General features: G+C 54.9%; 1 protein-coding gene across 2 annotated transcripts; it reads left to right on the top strand.

Annotated features, from left to right (window-relative positions):
* Positions 1-2,367: 2,367 nt before the first annotated feature.
* On the top strand, positions 2,368-15,126 carry LOC311219541 (hippocampus abundant transcript 1 protein-like). Of its 2 annotated transcripts, XR_014619175.1 has the most exons (13): positions 2,368-2,571; positions 4,326-4,421; positions 5,599-5,661; positions 6,771-6,898; positions 7,377-7,491; positions 8,058-8,276; positions 8,782-8,895; positions 9,221-9,292; positions 9,710-9,822; positions 9,983-10,080; positions 10,651-10,817; positions 10,903-11,697; positions 13,767-15,126. XR_014619175.1 is itself a non-coding variant. In XM_084302707.1 (12 exons), exons 1-12 carry the CDS (start codon positions 2,488-2,490, stop codon positions 11,110-11,112), a joined length of 1,479 nt encoding a protein of 492 aa, XP_084158833.1. In that variant the 5' UTR covers positions 2,368-2,487; the 3' UTR covers positions 11,113-15,126. The 2 variants fall into 2 exon arrangements, 1 of the variants encoding a protein (XP_084158833.1); XM_084302707.1 differs by having other exon boundaries at positions 10,903-15,126.
* Positions 15,127-15,768: the final 642 nt, after the last annotated feature.

The following is a 15,768-nucleotide window of genomic DNA, read 5'->3' as shown; positions in this document are numbered from 1 at the left end:
CCCCAGCCAAGCCGTAATGCCCAGCTCTGCCCCCCCAGCCCCGTGTTCCCACTGAGCCTCTCGAGGGTTTGCTCCGACCCGCTCCGCCTGTGCGGGATGCTCTGCGGCAAAGGGGCTCGGCGGCCGCCCTGCCCTCAGCCCTGCACAAACACAACCCGAGCCTCCCCCGGGGCCTGCAGTGCCCTGGGCAACGCGCGGCCGCCTTTGTCTTGCCTTCTCCTTGCTGTCTCCTGCTCCCTGGCAGGTGACGGGGTGAAAGCCAGTAATTGCTCTAAGTGCAATCAATAAATCAAGGTAATAGAATTACATTTGCTGTTGCCATATTAGGAACCACTTCTCTTCTCTCAGCCTCTCTCCGCCCTCCTTGTTTTTGTTTTTAAGCTGCTGCACAGCGCTGCAACAAGCTGGGCTCCTGCGTGCTCCTGGGGTGGCTGCAGCCCGGACCCAGCAGGGCTTGGTCCCCACAGGGCTCGGTCCCCACGGGTCCCCACACATGCTCCTGGCACACGCGAGGTCCCGTGAAGGTCACCAGCATTTTACCGCACGCCCCGTGCAGAGTGCTGTGGGGACGGGGGGAGCACGGGGGGAGCACGGGGGGCACGCCAGCCTGGCGCTGCAGCAGTGGAGGAACAATCACCCCGCAGAGCTGCGGCTGGGCCCTGGGGTTCGGAGCTGCCGCACTGCAGCCAGCACAGCCCCATGCAGCCAGCAGGGCCCCCCACCCCCCCCATGCAGCCAGCACAGCCCCCACAGCCCCCACACAGCTGCAGCTCACGGGGGCTCACGCTGCTCCCCTCTCCTGCACAGGTCCCCGGTGGCCAGGGGATTATTTTCATCTCGTTTCCAGCTGGTCTCAGGCTCTGGGGAGTTAGCTTCACATCAAGGGCTTTCCCTCAGGCTGCTTTTAATCATTACTTGAAGGCAAGCCTCCAGGAGCCAAGAGTGGACCATAACCCCGTGCTGGCACAAGGGAGCATCTCGTCACCCCACAGCCCCGTGGGGAGGGTCCTGCCCTGCCTTGGGGCCATCCTGGCCACCACGTCCAGCGCCGGGGACAAGCCCTGGGGGACAGGCCAGGGCTCTGAGCAGGCAGGGCTGATTTCCACTTCTCAGGGGACATGGCTGCAGCCTTTGTCACGGCAGAGCCGCTGGGTGAGTGCCCTGAGAGCACCCCCAGGGCCGTGCCGCTGCGGGACGTCTGCCCCGCGCCGCTCCCATGGCCCCAGAGCAGGAGCGGTGCGGGGGCGACTGGGAGGAGCGGTGCCGGCACCCCGCTCTGCCACTGCCCGCGATTTGCATAACTTTGCTGAGCCGTGCCTAATTAATCTCCTTACACCTCTGGCACCATATTAGGGGAATCGACATAAAGCACTCCCCAATCCATGAAGGATTAATTAGGAGAGGAGGACACGTGCGCACACGGCCAAACACGCAAGCGGCAGTGCCGATCCCCGGCAGCACCGAGCCCAGGCCCGCGGCTGCCGCTGTGTCCCCGAATCCCCAGCAGCGGGCTCGGGGTGAGCGGGACTGGCCCCCTGCCCGGCAGCGCCCCGCTGCCGCCATCCCCTCGCCGTGTGGCGAGGGCAGATCCTGCGGCACGGCAGCGGGCAGGGGTGGCTGGGGCAAGCACCCGGGGTCCCCGGTGGCACCCACCTGCTCGGCAGGCAGGGCCCTGGCGTGGGGTTGTTCTACGGCGAGCACCGGGCAGGGCTGGAGCCGGGCAGGGCCGGGGCGTGGGGCAGGGTCAGTGTGTGGGGCACTGGGTGTGGGGCACTGGGTGTGGGGCACTGGGTGTGGGGCACGGTGCTTGTGGGGCACGGTGCGTTGTACAAGCTGGGGGGCACCGGGAGGGGCGAGCCCTGCGGGACGCCGAGCCCCACCCCCACCGGGCGATCAGCAGGGGCCGTGCCGGGAGCCGCCCCCGCTCCGCTTCCCCGGTGGGCGCAGGGGGAACGCGAGGCCATCGCCCCCCGTCCTCCCCGCGGCCCCCAGGCAAAATGGCGGCCGCCGGCGGTCACGGGGGGGAGGCGGGGACACCTCCCGGCATGCCCCGCGGCCCTGCCCGCCGCATCCCGTCGTGCCTCGCGCCGCCCCCTTTGCGGGTGCCCCGGCGTCACGGCCCCGGCGGGACGGCCCCGCCCCCTCGCCGCTGCTGACCAATCGGCAGGCGGGCGGCGGGCCGAGCGGCCAATGGGGCGCGGGGGCGCGGCGCGTGGCAGCGGGACGCCGGAAGCGCTCGGCGCCGCCATCGTGCGGGAGGCGGGGGCGCGGCCGCGGGGCGGGGCGGGGTGGGCGGGGCCTGCGGGCCGGGCCGGGCCGGGCCTCCCTCGGCCTCCGCCGCCCTCCGCCGCCAGCCCCGGGCCCGGAGTTCACCCCCCCCCCCGCCCCCCTCCCTCCCCCGCCGCCCCCGCGGGGCCCGGCCGGTCCCGCCGCAGGGAGGATGGGGCAGCCGCGGCGGCCGGGTAACGGCAGCGGCCCGGCGGCGCCATGACCGGCGAGAAGAAGAAGAAGAAGCGGCTCAACCGCAGCGTGCTGCTGGCCAAGAAGATCGTCATCCGCGACGGGGCCGGCGTGAGTGGCGGCGGCCGGGGCCGGGGCCGGGGCCGGGGCCGGGAGCGGGGCCGGGAGCGGGGCCGGGGGGCTCGGGCCGCGGGGGGGGCCGCCGAGCCCCCGGGGCGGCCGCTCCGCTCCGCGCCTGCCGCCGGGCCCCGGCGTGGCCCCGAGGCCGCCCCGCGCCGCCCGCCCGCGGCCGGTGCTCGGTAGCGCCCCGCGCAGGGCGAGCTGTCCCCGGCCCGCCTGGAGAGTCCCGGGCCCGCTCGGTGCGGGGGCTGCTGCCGGGCGGCCGGGACCGGGACCGGGCTGGGCTGGGCTCGGTGCCTGCCTTCCCCCCCCACAGCCCGGCGGCTCGGTCGGTGCCGTGCCAGAGGCGGGGCGGGAGGGGGGAGGAGGGGGGAGGGGGGCGCCGCCGCCCTCCGTAGAGCGGCCGGGGGAGCGAGGGGGTGACGGCCCCGTGCCTATCACCGGCCCCGAGCCTCCCCTGCTGGGGATCGCCTCCTGCTGACGGCCGCCCCCCGGGCAGGGAGCCCCCCCGTGCCGGAGCTGCTGACTGGTTTTGGAGGCAGCCCGTTCCGAGGCCGTTCTCACGGATCCCGTGCCCGGTGTCTCGGCACAGCGGCTTCCTTCCCTCGCGGCCCCCCCCGGGCTCCCCGTGTGGCCGCAGCGGGGGGGCTGTGGGAACCGGGGGTTGGGCTGGGGGAGACGCTGCTCTTCACCTGCCGGGTTCCTTGAATTCCTGCCCCGGGTGTCCCTCAGCAGGGAGTGCAGGAGGTGAGGTGGGGGTAAAGGCACGGGTTGGTGTGGCGCAGGGAACGATTTCTGTATCGCCAGCACAGTGGCGAAGCGTCAGTTGGTTGTGAGCACGTTAATGGAAAAGCATCTTCCCTGGGCCTGGAAGAAACGCCCCTGGATGTGAGGTTTGCTGTACCAGATCCAGGATCCATTTGGGTCTGGGATTTGTGCGGCTGATGGGAGTTTGTTTTTGCCTCCTGGATACCCTGCAAGTCACGGGGAGCTGTCTGAATTGCTGGGGTGGTTTCATCAACGATGCATCAGGGCAAGGACACGCCTCTCACTGAGTTCAAACCATCGGTGCCAACACGAGGAGTTGGTTCCCTTAGAGCAGCACGCTGTGCTCCTGAACATCTGGTCTGTGCAGTTCCCCGATGTCATTCAAGTGGAACCGGGGGGCTTTCCTCCAGATCCTTGCGAGCCAGGGACTGCAGGCGTGTTTGCACGGCCGCAGGAACAGCCGAGGGGGCAGCCGAGGCTCGGTGAGGGGAGGACAAACGCTGCCCCAGAAGTGCTGTGAGATCCTTAAGGAAAGAAAGTTAGGCAAGGCCTTGAGGGGTTTTGTGTTGTTTTCATTTGTTTTTTAACTGATCCGAGGGCTTTGCCTTTCCCACCGTGCCAGGCACCCTCCTAAACTCCCGGAATCTCCGCGCGTGCCGCTTCAAAATATGCATGGTGGAGGGGTGGAAGAACGGTGGCTTCAGTCACCTTTAGGGAAAGCTCAACGGTGTCAAAGGTGCTAATTCTTAGGAGGGGTGGGGAGGAAGAAACAGAAACACAAAAGCAGTCGGCTTTGTAGGAGAGGCAGGGACTGGTAGAGCCCAGGAGGGGGAGGCTGCAGCGGGCGTTTGTCTTGGCCGGTCGCGAATCACCTCGAGGATACCCGAGGTCAGAGCTGGCGTTTAGGTGCCCAGCCACACGTCTCGAGTCCCAGCCCAGGATGTGTGCGTTGTTTAACGATGAGCTTTGTTTTGCAGCGACAGGGGATCGGAGAGCCCAGTGTGTACCATGCCGTGGTGGTGATTTTCCTGGAGTTCTTTGCCTGGGGCTTGCTGACCACTCCGATGCTAACGGTGAGTGCGTCTCCGTGGGGGCGCTGCCTCGTGCTGACGTGAGACCACCTTGGGATGCCGAGGGTGGAGGTAGGGATGCAGGCCTTGGGAGTTAGGAAGTACAAATCAAGGTGTAGTGGATTTTTTTTCCTGTTGGAGTTACAGTTGTGTTTTTTTTTTTTTTTCTTAATGGTTCTGGGCATTTCTATCCTTCTTTCTTATTGCTTTACTCCAAGTTAAGCAGGAGTTTGACTTCTGAAAGCTTTTGGAGGATTTCAAGAAAGGAGGACTGACAAATCTGAAAAGCCTGAAATTACTAGAACTTGCTTGTAATGTACTGCTGTTTATCACTTTTTTAGGTATTTAAAAAGCAAAAGTGCATGTGGGAGCTTAATGAAAGCAAGCTGAGCAAGGCTTTGACTTCTTAACCAAAGACTGCCCTGTGCCCTACGCTAGCACTCCACATCCCCTGCCTCTGGTTTTTGCTGAACCACTGCCACAGCCTGGGCTGCTGAGCACAGAGCTGATTTCCCTGCAGTTCCCGACCATGTCAGGTTGTGCTCCCTCTGTGAGGTCCCATCAGTGACTGGCTCAGGATTTAACAGTTGTGGTTAGCAGCAGCGAAGGCAGCTCCGCAGTTCAGCACAAAGTTAGGCTTTGGTTAAGAAGCTGGAAACTTCCAAGTGGGCAACCTCAGGACAACTGCTCAGCTTCCTGAATTTGTTTTGTGGTGGTGATATGGCAGCTCGTGCTCAAGTTTAATGTGCCATGCATGTTTTTGAGCTGACCTCTGATACCTGGGTAACTACAGAAAAGGAGTCTTTGTTGCTTATGTGTAGAGGTGTGTAATGGTAGCTTAGTAGTATAAAATGCAAATCAGACAGGTGGTACAAAAGTGGGAGAGAAGAACAGAAAAGTTTTGTGGTCTCATGTAGTAAACAGTGGGAAATCAGATGGAACACAGACGGAGAAAGGCATGTTTCCAACAAGCTTAGCTTTGCCCACGTATTCTGGAATACTTTACAGACCAGAGAGGTGAGGTAGAGCTCCACGTGGAGGCACGGCAGCGGGGCTCTCATAGGGTGCTCCCTGCTGTGCTCTTCCAGGCTTCTGGCTGTCAGGTGCCTGCAGAAGTGGGTCGGTACCTTGTACAAATTGCCAGCTTGCTCTTTCTCTTTTTTTTTTTTCTCACCCCTAGGTCTTACACCAGACTTTTCCTCAGCATACGTTCCTGATGAATGGCCTGATTCATGGAGTCAAGGTAAAGAATTTTCCTCCCACTCTTACAGGCACCTGTAATGAAGTCTAACCAGTGCCTGGGCTTGCATTTAGTCTGAGATGAGTGTGAGGAGGGACAAGTCATTATAATCCATGTCATCTGCTGATGTTAACCTGTGTCTGATGCACACATTTCAGTGTGGATTGTTCACTGCCAATCCTAATGGAAAAGGAAGAGTTGATAGAGCAGGAAGATTGGGTAGCTCGTGTAGCTGATTTACAGCATTGTGTGCTGTTTGGTAGTGTGGGTCTGGGGCTGTAGCAGCTGTGTGTTTCAGCTGAAGATATTCTAAATCAGCATGAGATCAACCTTGTAACCATACTGCAGAGAATCACAAAACAAAAAATCAGTGGCATCTGAACTAAGCTGGCCTCGCTGGGCTCTCTCCAAGCAAAGCAGGAGTATGCTGTGGTACGGCAGGTGGACACAGTGGTTTGAACTAGGCAGGCATTCCCAGAGCAGAATTCAAGGCAACCACATTGACCAGGTGGTAGCCACGTGTTCTGACTCAGGAGTACGGCGAGACAGGTTTCTGGGCGCTGCTTCAGGCAGAAGGATCTCAAAAATGGCTTCAGAGAGGTTTCCTTGGAGGTGAGTTTGGCACGTAAAGGCTCTTCCCTGCCCACTTCAGGTCTGAAAGACGTTGAAAGGCATTAAGCACAAATAAAATTGTTCAATGGCCTTGGCCAGGTCTGTCTTATCTCCAGCTATGAGAGAAAGCTTTCCCTAGAACCGTAGCAGATGTTAATGTGATGGAGCTGTGCCAGCATCTTTTTAGGTACTGGCAGGGTGACTCCCTGCTGCACGAGTGTGCATGGGAAGACCACAGCTGCAGGCTGAGCAGCTGCAGAGAGCGGGAAGTGATTGGGGTATTTAGCAGCGTCTAGCTGATAGAGGATTTGTTTCCCATTAAAAGGATGCGAGCAGTTTAATGAACTGTTGTGTTTTGGTAACGTTGCCTGCTTGTAGAAAATAGGAATGGATTGTCTCCTCTTATTTTTATCTCCAGATTAAATCTTCAAAAGCTCTTGCTATCAACAATCAGAATTTGACTAGGGGGTTTCTCTCTGTCATTCTGTCTCTTTTTTTAGGGTTTGCTTTCTTTTCTAAGTGCCCCACTGATTGGTGCTCTCTCTGATGTCTGGGGCAGGAAATCCTTCCTCCTCCTCACTGTCTTCTTTACATGTGCGCCAATTCCCCTTATGAAGATCAGTCCATGGTGAGTTTGCTCTTGTTACAACCGAGAGGTTCTTAGAAGAAGAGAGAGCGTGAAGCTGGGTGATGGAGGATTTGCTGGTGTTGCATTTGGGGGTGAGCTGGCAGTGGCTGTCCGATGGAGAAGGAGCCTGGGCACGTCCCCGTTCCTCAGCCTGGAGAATGATTCACGTGCCCAGTTCCACCAGAGGGTTCAGTTTCAGGAGGAAGTCTTTCTTACCTTACCTGCTGTCTGTTCTCCTAAGGGGTGTGTTATGGCTATCAAGGAATGTTTCCTTCCTGTGCCGTGCCATAAAATAGGGGGAAAATAGGCCATAAAACTTCATAGGCGGCGAGACTGAAGCTCGGTGTTACTGAACCCTTTGTGATGCAATGAAATAGGATGGACAGAAGGAAGAATACGTGAGAGGCAGTAAATCAGCAGGTGTAGACTCCACCAAGTGTTTGTTCTCTAACTTTGCCTTTGGTAACGTCTCTTTCAGGTGGTATTTTGCTGTCATTTCCATGTCTGGAGTCTTTGCTGTCACGTTTTCTGTGATTTTTGCCTACGTTGCTGATATCACACAGGAGCATGAGCGCAGCACGGCGTATGGCTTGGTAAGGGGCCAGACAACGGGCTTGCCTCTCGAAGGAAATACTTGGGGCTTGGTGGTTAGGAGCGGTATAAAACTAGGCTGGGATACTTACTGACAACAAGCCTGAGCACTGTATCTGCTGCAAGATGATAGGCACGTCACTGATAATACAGTCTCCCTGTTCTCATTTCTCTGTGACTGAGCACAGGGAGTGAGCTAATTCCTCCAAGATTTGAATCCTAGTCCTATCATTGCCTGGCCTTCAAACCACCCTGGTCTGTCAGCTTCTTTGCACCACAGAAGAGGTCAGGCTGTGATGCCAGCATGTGTACAAGCAGCCTGTGATCGTGCCCTTCCTATAGGGCTGTTGAAAGTACTGGATATGAATTGTTAGGATAGTTTTAATTGCCCTTTGCTAGAACTTACCCTAGATTGCACCAAGAGAACGTGCCATCTTCCTGTGTGCAGGAGTCCCGGTCCACCTGGATTATCTCCATCAAAGATGTCAAAATTAACACCCTCGGGTTACTGTGGAGGAGAAAATAGGCTCTACTAGGAATAGGCTGTATTAATTTTTCATGCTTCCAGGTGTCAGCCACATTTGCTGCTAGTCTGGTCACAAGCCCAGCCATCGGTGCATACCTTTCCCAAGCCTATGGTGATACCCTGGTGGTTGTGCTGGCTTCAGGTGTTGCTTTGCTGGATATTGGTTTCATCCTACTGGCTGTGCCAGAATCCCTGCCAGAAGAAATGCGCCCAGTCTCCTGGGGAGCTCCAATCTCTTGGGAACAAGCAGACCCATTTGCTGTAAGTAATCTTACTGCTGATTTTCTGCACTCTGGTAATATTTATAGGTGCTTTAGTTCTGCTATTTCTCTCAAATGAAAGATGAATTCCACAGAAGGTGAAGGTAAACACTCTGTACTCATGACAGAGTTAAAGTGACAGCAGACTGCACACGTCTAAAGCTGTCTGGCAGCTTCTAACTGACCTTGTGTAGCTACAGAACATCTAAGAGCAGCTCCAGAAGTCTTGCAAAAATTCCTCATTCCAGGGTGTAGGTTGATGTAATTTTAATCTCTGGTCTGGTGTGCTCTGACCGTGTTCACATATTCACCTGAAATGCCGGGCGATCTTTGCTGTTTATGAGCACGAGGTGTTTATGGGGGGCTCTTCTAAACAAGCAGGTCTGGTCTGGTTCAAGCGTTCACTTCTTGGATATAAGAAGGTAGCTTAAACACTTCTGCTTTCTCTGTACCTGGAAAATATGTAATGGTTTTAACTTTTTTTTTTTTCCTCCCCTTTTCTATAGTCCTTGAGGAAAGTGGGTCAGGATTCTACTGTGCTGCTCATCTGCATCACCGTCTTTCTCTCCTACCTTCCTGAAGCTGGCCAGTACTCCAGTTTTTTCCTGTACCTGCGACAGGTCAGTCTCTTGTGATAAGGGAAGGTTCTGAATGCAGAAACCTGGCCTAGAAATATTGTCTGAGCTGCATGTACACAAGAACCTAATCTTAGCAAATAGCTTGGTGAAGCTGAAACCATAATTAATAGTGACATGTTCCAGCTTTCCTAAAAAATGTGACCACTCTGTAGGCATTTTATTTCGGTGAGGTAATGGAACGTATGGTTGTTTAATGTTTAAGTATCTGATAAGCCATGTCAATAAATGTTAGTGACATTGGTGGAGTGGCTTCTGTTGCATGGTACAAATGTCTTGCCTGAAAAGTCCCTTTTTGGCCCTTCTACAGGTCATTGGTTTTTCCTCTGAGACTGTGGCAGCCTTTATTGGTGTAGTTGGAATTCTCTCTATACTGGCTCAGGTGAGAAGCGATGCCTGGCTGTGCTCTAACAGTCTGGTTGTGAGAGTGTCCTAAGCTTCTGATAATGGGGGCAGGTGACTTCTCAAAATCCCTGTGGCCACACAGACATCGTCAGTGCCACACACAGGTACCTGTGGTCCCTCTGTTCTCGTCTTTTGGACGTAGCTCTTGTCGCTGAATACCGAACTGTGGTGAACTGTGAAGTGGCCCCGCATTGCTCTGTGAAACTCCATAGATTTTGCTCTGACTGCCATAAAAAAGGACTGGGCTGGTTTCTAACATGATGTTGTTAGAATGGAGGAGTGCCTGTGCGTGACAGATGGCAGCAAGAGTTCTCTGATTCCTGTCCTCTTGTCTTCTGGCATTGTCATCTCTCTGCACCTACTTTGAAAGCACCTATCTTTCTCTTACTTCCAGACAGTAGTGTTGGGAATTCTCATGCGCTCGATAGGAAATAAAAACACCATCCTACTGGGACTAGGATTCCAGATCCTGCAGCTTGCCTGGTATGGCTTCGGATCACAGCCTTGGTAAGCATTTGCCCACGCTGGTTTACTGGCGTGTGCAGGTTTCTCCCTCGGTGCCAGGTCCCTGTCCCCCAGCAGAGGGAGATGCTGCTCCGCCTGCGGTGCTGGTCTGCAGCTGCTGGTCGGGAGCCTGCCTCCTGACTGCGGCCTCTTTCTCTCCAAGGATGATGTGGGCAGCAGGGGCTGTGGCTGCCATGTCCAGCATCACCTTCCCGGCCATCAGCGCCATGGTGTCTAGGAATGCAGACCCTGACCAACAGGGTAAGTACCTGATGACTTGTCTGATGGGCAAGCTCATCCAGCAGCACTTCAGATCACAAGTGTTCTACTGCTTGGCATCGGTGGCAGAGGGGCGGGCAGCAGTGTTTGTGCCAGCTGCAGACTCTCTCTTTTTACTCGGTGGCAATGACACTGCCTGGTGTTTGGCCGTAGCTGGTGCTTTGGGAGGGAATTCTTGAATAATGCATGCAGATGTTCAGGGTCGCCTGGCAGGGGTAGAGAGGAGACTGCTGTTTGATCATTCACCTGCTTCCATTTTGACCCTGAGCCCTCCGGCCTGGCTGCGTTAAACTCCAACTCAGCTCGAAGTTCTGCTGATGTGCCCTCCTCGTTCGTTTTATTGTAGAAAGTGACAAGCACAGCATTACTTGTTTTTTGTGAAACCTGGTATTGTGCTAAACTAATTGCCAGCTCACCGCTTCATCTGCAGAGTGTGTGACAATCTAGACCTGAATGTTTGGTACTGTCTTTAAGTAAGTAAGCACCCTTAAATAAAATAAGTATCCTCAGAAAGCTGGAGGCAAATCTGTTTTTTCCTCACTCTGTCCCCAGGTGTAGTGCAGGGGATGATCACTGGAATTCGGGGTCTGTGTAATGGCCTGGGGCCAGCTCTCTATGGCTTTGTCTTCTATCTCTTCCACGTTGAGTTGAATGAAATGGCTGAGGTGGAAACTTTGGGTAAGGCCTCCAAGCCTAACATGGCCAACCCGACGGATGAGGTAACCGCTTCGGCTTTCGTTCGTTTTGTTGGGCTGCTTCTGTCCTTGCTTTAAGCGTTAACCGTTCCTCTGTTTTGCCCTACAGAGCAGCATTATCCCGGGGCCTCCCTTCCTGTTTGGGGCCTGTTCTGTCCTCCTGTCGCTCCTGGTGGCCTTGTTCATCCCGGAACACAACCTTGCACTGAGATCAGGCAGCCACAAGAAACACAGTAACGGCGCCCAGACCCATGCCCACAGCCCACAGGCTGGAGGCTCGGATGGCAAGGAGCCCCTGCTGGAGGACAGCAGCGTATGAGGTTGGGAGGGAAGGACCTGGCTTGCGTCTCAACTCCAGATCGAGGATGGACTTAGCCGGTTGGGGCCTGGGGAGAGAGGGTGGGAGGCGAGAAGAAACGAGGTAACAGACTGTACCACTAACAGCTCATGTGAAGGGAAAGGGTTTCCCTTCAAGCCAAATACACCCAGCTGGTGCAAAAATGGAATTGTATCGTCTGGGGCGGATGGAAAGGGGAGATACTGAACTGCTCCGCATGAAGGGATAGCTGTTCAAAGCAAACCTGCCCTTGTTGTGAACACTGAACTTCACGGTGTGACCTGCCAAATCCTCAGCTCGCCAGTGAAAAATTAAGGAGCTAGCATTGTCTTTGTTCTAATGTGAACTAACTCATGTGCCAGCCAGAATAAAACAAGGCATCTGTTACATGCCCCCGTCCCCTTATGTAACTGGTACTTGCTGCTGATCCCATCACAGCTGAGCTGGCTAACCTCAGCACGGGAGAGGCTGGGGAGCTGGTACGCAGTGTAAGCAGCCCGTGCTCCGGTAATACACCAGTAAAAACTGTGCGTGTGTGGAGGAAGATTGCACAGCCAACAGCTGCAAGTAGGTCCTCGCTCCTTGAGCATGTGTTGAATTTGCCCGTTCTGGTCCAAGCGATGCTTAGACAAGAAATCGGTTTTGTTCTTAATTCCCAAGACGGAAGGGGCAGATGATAGCGAGGCAATTTTATGAATTACAAATGCTTAGATGGTCAACAACATTTGTATTTCTGGTTGGTGGGTTTGCTTGGCTTGGTTTTTGTTACGGTGATGTAACATTTGTCTGTCTCTACCTCCAGAGGTGGTAGGTAGAAGGATTTTTTGGAAACCTTTTTGTGGAACTGGAAAATAGTTCTTGGAAAGGTTGGAGGAACAAGCAAACTCTGCTAAGCACTTTGTTAAAGCGTGGCTTCCTGAGAGAAAGGTCAGAGAAGTAGCTGTTGAGCACTTTTTATGAAGCATGTTGATTTTTTTTTTTTTTCCCCCAGACTCTTGCCATCTTGATATTAAATAATGAGTGTGGTTTGTTTTTCTCGGTCCAAAAGAGCCTGTTGATGATTGCAATTGGTTTGAACTTGCAGGTTTGGATTCCACGTAGCATTTTTGAGCCTGCTCTGAAGGCTTTCATTTTGTTGAAAAATGAAGTTGCAACCTCCGCTGCAGGGTTCAGCTCAGCTTAAAAAGAGCAGCAGATACTTGAACTTGAGTGCTAGGGAAGGAGCTAAGGCAAACGTGCAGGGAAACTTTGGTCGTTTATAGATACAGAGATACTGAAGTGGGCAGAAAACAGTTGTTCTCATTTGAGTGAGATCAGAGGTAATGGCATTGAGCAGTCAGTGGGGAAGTAAAGGCCAAACTGGGAACACTTAAGAAATTAGTTGCTAAGGGAATTGAGGGTACAGTGGCCAAAAATAGTCCTGTCTCGTCATGGGATCTGTGTAACAGCTGCCAAGTTCTCTGGTGGCGATCGATCCTCTGTAGGTTCAGGACAGGTAATTTAAAGGAGGAAGGCCAAAAGGGAGCTCTGACTTCATGTCTCGGTTCTTTGCAAATGGGTGATCGTGGCCGGTGCTGCGCCTGTGCAGCGCTGACCACAGATGCCATTTGCCTCTGGATTTAATGAAGAATGTCAGCTGGACAACCCTGCAGATCTCGGTGCCCTGAGCCACAGCAGGCACGAGCGTGGGGACCAGCGCTATCAGTTCCCTTCTGCTGGGCTGCCTGCCCCAGGAACGTGCAGGGGACACGAGCCCCGGGGTGTTTTCAGCTTCTGACCTCTTCCGTGAGCTGTCAGAGGGAGCCCGTTACTGCCGGCCCTGGACAGATGGAGACCTGCAATTTTTGTGTATGTCCCTTAAAAGCCTGTCAGATACTCACAGTGTAGAATCCCTGCTTGCCTAGACTGGGCTGAATTAATAGCATATTGTCTGCGTACCAATTGTCTGGACCAGTTGGTCACTGGAGGCAGACGTTCAAGTGAAGTCACTCCTGTTTTGTTTATCGCGAACCGTGGCTGGTACCCAGATCCTGCAGTCAGAACGGTGAGAGTAGGTTATGTCCGAGCAGCGAGCAGCTCCCTCGGACACCGAGGGTTTGCTTACGTGGATCCACTTCCAGGGCTGGAGAACAGAGCTAGCAGAAGGTCTCAGTGCGTGCTGGGTGCTCCAGTGTTCTCCAGCTCAGTGTGGTGATGCCTCTCATCTCCAGACCCACCTGGGATGGGCTGCACTGCGTGTGCACAGCACACTCCTTTCCCAAAGAATGCCCAGTCACGTGAGCTAGGCAACAACCTCACCTCTATTGCTCACAGAAATAGCTTTTTTAGGCTGGAGTATCACCGAGTAAATCTGGCGATTCGTTTATTTGCACTGCATTAAAATGAACTGAAGTAGTTTTGTCCCTCACACACAAACGAAGTGGAATGAGACACTGAATCGTTACCTCACGCGCACTGAGGCACTCAGCTTCACGGGTAAAATATAGCGGAACGTTACAAAAAAGACGAGCGTAATTTATATATTATAAAGTAAATAGATATATATTTTTAAAAGTCCTTTCCTTTATTTAATAGTTTATCGAGACAGATGCGTTTCTAATCTCATTCCCTTTTGGCACCACTGCTGCTGCCGGCAGCACTTCGGCTCCCGTTCCCTTTGGGCAGCAGAACGGAGCGGGCGAGCTCCACTCCTTGGTCCTCTGTCACCACGAGATATCGGAGTTCCCAGCGGTGCTGACGTCCTCAGCACGTGAGTAGCTGGCCTGAGGTGCTCCGGGACGCTTCTTCAGCCCCCAAACCTGGGGCCAGAAGATGCTGCAGGTCCCCGAGGCATCTCTCAGCTGCAGGCTGCCTGCTGGAACGGCTCCACCACCGAGGACTCTTCACCTGCCCTGCCTGCCCTGGTGTGCCTCTGCAGCACAGGAGCGCCGCAGGGACTGTCCCGTAGTGCCAGGTAGCGGGGTGGAGGTGACCTGAGCACCTGCCCTTTGCTGGGGCAGCACGGGGCCGGCTCACATGGGGGAAGCTGTGTCCTGAGCCCCCAGAGCCTGTGGTGCTGAGCACCTGCGCTGGAGGTGGGGCTGCCCGTGGCAGCGGGGCTGCTCGCCCTCCCCAGAGATGTCACTCGCGTGGGCGCTGTGAGTGGGCAGGGATTTGTTTCCACGTTTCTGGAGTTCCTTTCCCTTGGTTTGGTGGGGGCCCCGTAGCCCCCCGCGACTCCACTCCCTGTTAGGAGCAGGGACGTGACGCAGGGACGTGAGCCACCCTTCTGCCTTGTGAGTGAGAGAAGGGCTTGGGCCAGGCTGCGGCAGAGCTGAAGTTACTGGACCCGAATGAAGAATCTCTAATTCTGAAGGGCTGGTAATTCTGCAGCGTCGCGTGGGGAGACTGGAACACGTGTACAGAGCACTCAGCATTGCCAAGTTTTGTTACTTTATATGAAAATGCAACTTTTTTTAAAAGAGCCTTTTCTGAAAATCCCCTCGATCTGCGGTGTGATGCCTGAGCCTGGCTGTTCAGCGGCAGCACCCGACTGGCTGCAGGGAGCTGTAATTCAGGTCAGTAACAGCAATGCCCCAAACACGAGGCAAAAACGGGCTTAATTGCCCTTCGTCTGCAGCACCACAGCTAATGGCAGCAGCTCAAGGGAGTTTAAAAATTGATCTTGTTGCATTAAACAAACAACGCACTAAACCACTGCTTTCCCTACTGCCGTTACTTTTGCAAATTAGTAACTCTTTACTTGTTTTTATTCTTTTCTTTGCACTTGAATGGCTGCTAACATTTTATCATCTCTACAAAGTGGGGGCATGTGGCAAGCCCGTGTGTACCGAAGAATGGCTCTCTCTGAAGTTTGTTTATGATCACGTGCGTTTCTGTATCTTTTTTAAGCTAACAATGAAATGTATTTATTTTAGTTCAAATTGTGTTTATAACTGGCTAATCTCTCCCTCGGATGGATTATTTATTAAACTGCTTCTTTCCTGTTGTGTTGAAGCTCTCTGTTCTGATCAGTTTCCCCCGCCGGTGTTATCAGATGGCTTTTTGAGTCAGCCTCGTGCTTCTGAGCAGGACTTGTCTCAGCCCCCGGGGCTGTGCTGAAGGGATGCCTGCAAGCGTCTGCACCCGCGGCCGTGTCGCTCTCATCTCTCCTCAGTGGGCACAACTTGTCCAGTTATTTTCACCAATTTCTTATAGATATTCTGGAATAAAAAGTACTTGCAATCAATTCAAATTCACCCCGATGCTAACGCAGCTATCCGGATCTTCCTCAGAGCATGAAAACCACGCTGTCCTCACGGCTCTCCCTGTCTTGGTGCCTAAAGACCAGGTGCTCTGAGCCACGGCCCCGCTGCTCATCTCGCCGTGGGCGTGAGCAAAACCCAGGAGTTTTCCAGGCAGCACGTGCAGGCAATATTTGCAGTGCAGGGCCCCCTTTGGGATGTGGAGGGGGGAGGAAAATGCTCCACAAGTGCAGTCGGGGCTGGGGCTGGCGTCTTGGGCAGGCAGGGGCTTGCTCTCAGGTTTGGGCGAGCCCAGAGCGCTGCTGCAGCCCAGTGCTCAGCCTCCGTCCCTCGCTCCTGCCCTGAGCCGTTATCGGGGAGCGCCCCCGGACCCAGGTTATTAGCATCCCAGACC

Source organism: Netta rufina (assembly GCF_964035555.1).
Source record: "Netta rufina genome assembly, chromosome: 28".
In the NCBI taxonomy this organism is placed as follows: domain Eukaryota; kingdom Metazoa; phylum Chordata; class Aves; order Anseriformes; family Anatidae; genus Netta; species Netta rufina.
Note: the sequence above shows the minus strand (reverse complement) of the source record. Positions and strands in the feature narration are given on the sequence as shown.

Coding starts and splice junctions, on each gene's coding strand:
- LOC311219541 (XM_084302707.1), top strand. CDS start 2,488: ATGACCGGCGAGAAGAAGAAGAAGAAGCGGCTCAACCGCAGCGTGCTG. Junction 5,662..6,770: donor GCCTGATTCATGGAGTCAAG/GTAAAGAATTTT, acceptor CTCTTTTTTTAG/GGTTTGCTTTCTTTTCTAAG. Junction 10,081..10,650: donor TGCAGACCCTGACCAACAGG/GTAAGTACCTGA, acceptor CTCTGTCCCCAG/GTGTAGTGCAGGGGATGATC.